At 41.1% G+C, this 7,411-nt stretch overlaps 1 protein-coding gene across 1 annotated transcript; it reads left to right on the top strand.

Moving 5' to 3' along the window:
• Window positions 1-2,528: 2,528 nt before the first annotated feature.
• nanp (N-acetylneuraminic acid phosphatase) lies at window positions 2,529-4,070 on the top strand. Its single transcript, XM_024008127.2, has 2 exons — window positions 2,529-2,735; window positions 2,892-4,070. The coding sequence occupies exons 1-2, from the start codon at window positions 2,646-2,648 to the stop codon at window positions 3,531-3,533; spliced, it is 732 nt and encodes a 243-aa protein (XP_023863895.1). The 5' UTR covers window positions 2,529-2,645; the 3' UTR covers window positions 3,534-4,070.
• The last annotated feature ends 3,341 nt before the right edge of the window (window positions 4,071-7,411 follow it).

The following is a 7,411-nucleotide window of genomic DNA, read 5'->3' as shown; positions in this document are numbered from 1 at the left end:
GGACACTGGCATTACTCCTGGGAGGGTCAAAGGATCAGGCTACAGTGGATCAGCTCAGATTTTTGGTTCAAACTGCTGTGTCTTTGTGAGACGCAGAGTAGGTGAACGGATGATCTCCACATGTGTGGTTCCCACCATGAAGCAGGTGGTGTGATGGTGTGTGGGTGCTTTGCTGGTGACACTGTCATTGATTTATTAAGAATTCAAGGTACACTTAACCAGCATGGCTACAACAGCATTCTGCAGTTAAACGCCATCCCATCTGGTTTGCGCTTAGTGGGACTATAATTTGTTTTTCAACAGGACAATGACCCCAAACACACATCCAGGTCGTGTAAAGGCTATTTGACCAAGAAGGAGAGTGATGGAGTCCTGCATCAGATGACCTGGCCTCCACAATCACCCAACCTCAACCCAATTGAGATGGTTCGGGATGAGCTGGACAGCAGAGTGAAGGAAAATCAGCCAACAAGTGCTCAGCATATGTGGGAACTCCTTCAAGACTGTTGGAAAAGCATTCCTCATGAAGCTGGTTGAGAGAATGCCAAGAGTGTGCAAAGCTGTAATCAAGGCAAAGGGTGTCTATTATATATAAAGATTGATAGATATTAAATAACTAAAATATAGTCGTTGCATAATTATTCAACCCCCTGAGTCAATACATGTTAGAAACACCTTTGGCAGAGATTACAGCTGTGAGTCTTTTTGAGTAAGTCTCGAAGAGCTTTGCACACCTGGATTGGGCAATATTAGCCCTTTATTATATTCACAATTCTTCAATCTCTGTCAAGATGTTGGTGCTCATGACTACAAAGCAATTTTCAAATCTTGCCATAGATTTTCAAGCATATTTAAGTCAACTGTAACTTGGCCACTCAGGAACATTCTTTCTTCTTAGTAAGCAACACGTGTAGATTTGGCCTTGTGTTGTAGGCTATTGTCCTGCTGAAAGGTGAATTCATCCCCCAGTGTCTGTTGTAAAGCAGACTGAAGCAGGTTTTCCTCTAGAATTTTGCCTGGGCTTAGCTCCATACCGTTTCTTTTTATCCTAAAAATCTCCTCAGTATTTGCCGATGTCAAGCATACCCATAGCATGATGCAGCCACCACCATGCTTGAAAATAAGGCGGCAGTTACTCAGTGATGTCTTGTGTTGGATTTGCCCCAAACATAAGGCTTTGCATTTAGGCATTCTGTACATTTGTATTATTCTTTTCACTCTGTCATTTAAATCCTTCTCGTGGAGTCACTACAATGTTGTTGATCCATCCTCAGTTTTCTCCCATCACAGCCATTGAAGTCTGTAACGGTTTTACAATCACCAATGGTCTCATGGTAACATTCCTGAGCAGTTTCATTCCTGTCCTGCAACTCAGTTCAGAAGGACGCATGTATCTTTGTGTCTGGGTGGTTTAATACATAATCCACAGCATTATTATTAACTTCACTATGCTTAAAAAGATATTCAATGTCTGATTTGATATTGTTACCGATCTACCAATCACTGGCATTTTATGAGGCTTTTGATAGGCTCCATGGTCTTTGTAGTTGAATCTGTGCTTGAAATTCAAAACTTGACTGAGGGACCTTACAGATGTATGTACTGTATGGGGACAGAGGAAGGGTTAGTCATAAGAAAATCATGTTATCCCCTATTATTTCCCATAGAGTCCATGATACATATTCTGTTATTTGTTAAGCCAAATTTTACTCCTGAGCTAATTATTTCAGCTGAGTGCTGAAATACTTATGCAATGACTATATATAAGTTAATATATCTTATTAATCTCTATTTTCCTTCCACTGACAGAGTAGAGTTCACTGTTGACAACAAATGAAAATTAAATACATTTTAATCACACTTAACACAATTTGAAGAAATATAAGGGGTATGAATATGTCTGCAAGGCACTGTATACTTAGATTTTAATTGATCACTCAAGCAGAGTTTCATAAAAATAAAATAAATGCTTTAACTTAAAAACAATTGCAACTCACGCATCATAAATTTGTGAAATGAATGTGTAAATCTTTAGTTAAAAGGTGCAATATGCATAAATCGCTCCGCCATTTCCTGGTTGCTAAAATTCGAATACTCGCCTAATTTCAATTTGTGACAAAACAAGGAGTCATTGTAGAGTATCATTGTACCATCTAAACTGCTGTGATATCTTTTCCATAACCCAAAATATTGTATTTTCAGCTGTTTGCTGGTGTACAAAAATAAACAAAAACTAAATTTAAGAACTGGAAGAATAAAAATATCGCACATTGAACAATCTACCGCTTCTTAACTTGCTTTCAATGAGAATCACCYATCCATAACTGGATCGGGTCACCCAAAAAGTTACATATTGTAGCTTTAAAAGGCTTTTAGAGGGGGTTGCTGATGTCCTTGAACATCGCTTGCAATTAGGCCTATTTATCTGGAACGTATACTGTTTTGTGATATATTGACGCTCTCTAGTGGACAAAAACGAGAAGAAAAAAAATAGATCTGAAAACCTACAGCTCCCATAATGCGTTTCTTTATAGCCAACATTTCCGCATTGTAGGCATGCATTTACAGTAGCTAGCCAGTAACTTGTTTCGCCGTATAAAAGCTTTACTAACATTACATTTCTGTGTAACCTGTTGATAGCGGCAATGAACAGTGAAGGTATCAAGGCGATATTGCTCGACTTGGATAACACGCTCATTGACACAGCGGGTGCCGGTGGAGTGGCCATTCAAAAAGTGAGTAGCCCTGCCGTTTCATGACGTTCCATTTTTTCCCCCCGAGTAAAGTAGGCTTACAGGTACTTGATTAGATTGTCCTTTGCTTGATTAAAACATTCTCTGGGTTGTTTAGGTACACATATTACAATCAGCATTGGTTTCCTTGTWTCCCAGGTCACAGAGCTCTTGAAGACAACATTAGACCATGAACACACCATTGCCATTTGTGACAGATTTAAGCACAAGCTCCATCACGAGACCTTTGACCCAGCTGGTGGTAGGACAATAGATGAGGTGCGGATCAGTCACTGGGAAGAGAGCATCCAGGAGGTTATGGGTGGGAGTCCCAGCTCTAACCCCACCCTTGCCAGTGAGTGCTACTACCAGTGGAAGAACACTCGCCTGGAGCTTCTAACCATAACACCTCCAGTACTTACCCTGCTGAAGCAGCTGAGGACCAGCCACAAACTGCTGCTGCTGACCAATGGAGAGACCCAGACACAGAGGGAGAAGGTAGTGGCATTAGGGTGTCAGGGGCTGTTTGATGCTGTGGTGGTGGGGGGAGAGCATGCAGAAGAGAAGCCAGCCCGCTCCATCTTCAGCCATTGCTTTGGCCTGCTCGGGGTGCAGGCTCACGACTGTGTTATGGTGGGAGACTCCCTGGACACAGACATTGTCGGGGGGTTTAATGCAGGGGTTAGAGCCACAGTGTGGATTAATAACAGAGGGGTGTGTCCACCTGAGGGATCTGTCAATCCAGACTACACCATTCCCTCTGTGCTGGATTTACCTGAGGTGCTGGCCAAGTTGAAGTGAAAGTACAGGGAACAATGTCTAAACCAATCACATGAAGATTGTTTCCAAAGGCCCAAGTTAATGAAAACATGATTTCTTTGTAAAAGGGATTGTAAAAAATCTAAAATCAGCTTATTTTCTTTCATATTCATTCTGGATGAAAGACAAAATTACTTTACAGCAACCAAACAATGATTAGCTTACCTACCAAAATTCTGTTTCATTGTCTGTACTCTCTAATGCAGCTCATGTATAATTCTGTCATTTTATGTTATCTGTTGGTGGAGGTCGGTATTACATATAGTTTAATGGAAATAAGAAGCTGAAGCCCTGTGCACAGCAGTGTCAAGGCGCTGGTTAGGTCCGAAACAACTGAGCCACTTGGAAGTGTCTTGATTGTCATTCCGAAAAGTAACGTAAAGTCAAAACTCACTTTCCCTAGTGGTCACATGAATCAACTTTGTCTAATACACCATCAAAGTGTATTTTCTTACAGAATGTCACTCTAAATAGACTGATTTACAGTATTGTGTGCTGATAAATACTTTGAGGGAAAATGTACTTGATATGATTGTGATGTGTTGTCTCACCTAGCCACCTTAAGATGAATGTACTAATTGTAAMTCTCTCTGTATAGAGCGTCTGCAAAATGACAAATGTTATTTATATATTAAACAGTTACTGTGCAATATCTTTACAATTTTTGGTAGATTCCAACTATCCTTTGACTTGTCTTAACTCAGCCATTATTTATGATAGGTTAGAGACCATTTTTTATTTATTTCACCTTTATTTAACCAGGGCCAGTTGAGAACAAGTTCTCATTTACTGCGACCTGGCCAAGATAAAGGAAAGCAGTGCGACAAAAACAGTTACACATGGGATAAACAAACGTACAGTCAATAACACAATAGAAAAATATATATACAGTGTGTGCAAATGTAGTAAGATTAGGGAGGTAAGGCAATAAATAGGCCATAGTGGCAAAATAATTACAATTTAGCATTAACGCTGGATAGATGCACAGATGATGATGTGCAAGTAGAGATACTGGGGTGCAAAAGAGCAAAAATAAATAACAATATGAGGATTAGGTAGTTGGGTGGGCTATTTACAGATGGGCTGTGTACAGGTGCAATGATCGATCGGTAAGCTGCTCTGACAGCTGATGCTTAAAGTTAGTGAGGGAGATATAAGTCTCCAGCTTCAGTGATTTTTGCAATTCGTTCCAGTCATTGGCAGCAGAGAACTGGAAGGAAAGGCGGCCAAAGGTGGAGTTGGCTTTGGGGATGACCAGTGAAATATACCCGCTGGAGCGCGTGCTACGAGTGGGTGTTGCTATGGTGACCAGTGAGCTGAGATAAGGCAGGGCTTTACCTTGCAAAGACTTATAGATGACCTGGAGCCAGTGGGTTTGGTGACGAATATGAAGCGAGGGCCAGCCAACGAGAGCATACAGGTTGCAGTGGTGGGTAGTATATGGGGCTTTGGTGACAAAACGGATGGCACTGTGATAGACTGCATCCAATTTGTTGAGTAGAGTGTTGGAGGCTATTTTGTAAATGACAATCGCCGAAGTCAAGGATCGGTAGGATAGTCAGTTTTACGAGGGTATGTTCAGCAGCATGAGTGAAGGAGGCTGTGTTGCGAAATAGGAAGCCAATTCTAGATTACATTTTGGATTGGAGATGCTTAATGTGAGTCTGGAAGGAGAGTCTACAGTCTAAACAAACACCTAGGTATTTGTAGTCGTCGACATATTCTAAGTCAGAACCGTCCAGAGTAATGATGCTAGTCGGGCGGGTGCGGGCAGCGATCGATTGAAGAGCATGCATTTAGTTTTACTAGCATTTAAAGAGCAGTTGGAGGCCACGGAAGGAGTGTTGTATTGCATTGAAGCTCGTCTGGAAGTTTGTTAACACAGCGTCCAAAGAAGGGCCAGATGTATACAGAATGGTGTCGTCTGTGTAGAGGTGGATCAGAGAATCACCAGCAGCAAGAGCAACATCGTTGATATATACAGAGAAAAATAGTCGGCCCGAGGCAGTCAGAGCAGTTGAATAGGTGGTCGTGGAGCAGGAATGAGATCCCGTGCGCCAGCAGTCATCGAGTCATCGCACTCCATCTCCCCAAAGCGGAGAAGTTGAGCTCTGTCCGGTGTTGAGGTTGATGTAGCTGTAGAAGGTGGCTCAGTACTGTAGCAAGACGTCGACGGGGGGGCAGACCATCAGCATCCAGTTTGTCCATTACCTTGGGATCACCGGGTTTGACCCCAAACACCAGGTTGTCCTCACCCTTCTTCTCAACCAGGTCCACCAGCTCTGTCTTGTAAACACAGCCGCGACCAAAGTTCCTCTCCCATGATGACTTGTTCAGAATCTGGTAAGAAAAGACAGAAACCATGAGCATTCATCTACACATTCCTTCTAAACATGCAAACACAGAATTAAATAGAACACTTATTAATTTTAATATATATACAGTGCATTCGGAAAGTATTTAGACCCCTTTCCTTTTTCCACATTTTGTAACGTTACTGCCTTTTTCTAAAATGGATTAAATTAGTTGTCCTCAATCTACACACAATACCCCATAATGACAAAGCAAAAACAGGTTTAGACATTTTTGCAAATGTATTAAAAAACAAATACCTTAAAACATGAGTATTCAGATCCTTTGCTATGAGACTTGAAACTGAGCTCAGGTGCATCCTGTTTCCATTGATCATCCTTGAGATGTTAATAAATGAAAGGCCACTAAAATGTGCAGTTGTCACAACACAATGCTACAGATGTCACAAGTTGAGGGAACGTGTAATTGGAATGCTGACTGCAGGAATGTCCACCTGAGCTGTTGCCATAGAATTTAATGTTATTTTTACCATAAGCCACCTCCAACGTCATTTTAGAGATTTTGGCAGTACGTCTAACCAGCCTCAAATCGCAGACCACGTGTATGGTGTCATGTTGGCAAGCGGTTTGCTGATGTTAACGTTGTGAACAGTGGCCCATGGTGGGGTTATGGTATAGACAGGCATAACCTATGGACAACAAACAAAATTGCATTTTAGTCAATGTCAATTTGAATGCACAGAGATAACATGACGAGATCCTGAGGCCAATTTGTTTTTTTTACGGTAACTGTGACCAACAGATGCATATCTGTGTTACCAGTCATTTGAAATCCATAGATTAGGGCCTAATGAAATGATTTAAATTGACTGATTTCCTTATATGAACTGTAACAGAGTAAAATCTTTGAAATTGTTGCGTTTATATTTCTGTTRAGTATACTTCCATTAATTTTTTCAACTGATATCGAAGGACCTTCAGACAAGTCTTGTGAGGCCTGTTGGCATCCTGGAGAAAAACAACCGACATGTTCATGAGTCTCACATTTCCACAAAGGGGTCATGGTCATATTTGTGTGTAGCCCTAACTGTTCAGACGCTACAGACAAAAGTTGGCAGAAGGACAGTACAAACTTCAGATTGAGTTACTAGATGCTCGTGGGCGGGATGGGGGGTGTAAACTTTGTTTGTAGGCCAAACTGTTCGGACTCTACAGACAATTTTGTGAGAAGACCGGTTTTTGGGATGTCTCATGACAAACACAGCTCTAGCTCTGTCACCGCTGATGCAAAAACCCAGACATCTCTAGCTTAGACAGATTTTTTGTGTGAACGTTTGTATTATGCTAATTTGATTTATGCAGGGGTGTGGACATCGACTCGAGGTTTTTAATAAAATGTCACATGTAGGGTGGGGCGATATGGCCTAAAAATCATATTGATTTTTTCAAATTCATGGCTGATTCACAATATATTTGTATTGTTTTCTCTTAATAGGCTGTTGTACAATTAAAGTTAAAAAACACTGCATTTCAAACAGTCAGCAATAA

This window comes from Salvelinus sp. IW2-2015, linkage group LG18, assembly GCF_002910315.2.
Source record: "Salvelinus sp. IW2-2015 linkage group LG18, ASM291031v2, whole genome shotgun sequence".
NCBI lineage: Eukaryota > Metazoa > Chordata > Actinopteri > Salmoniformes > Salmonidae > Salvelinus > Salvelinus sp. IW2-2015.
This window is presented reverse-complemented; position numbering and strand designations above follow the sequence as displayed.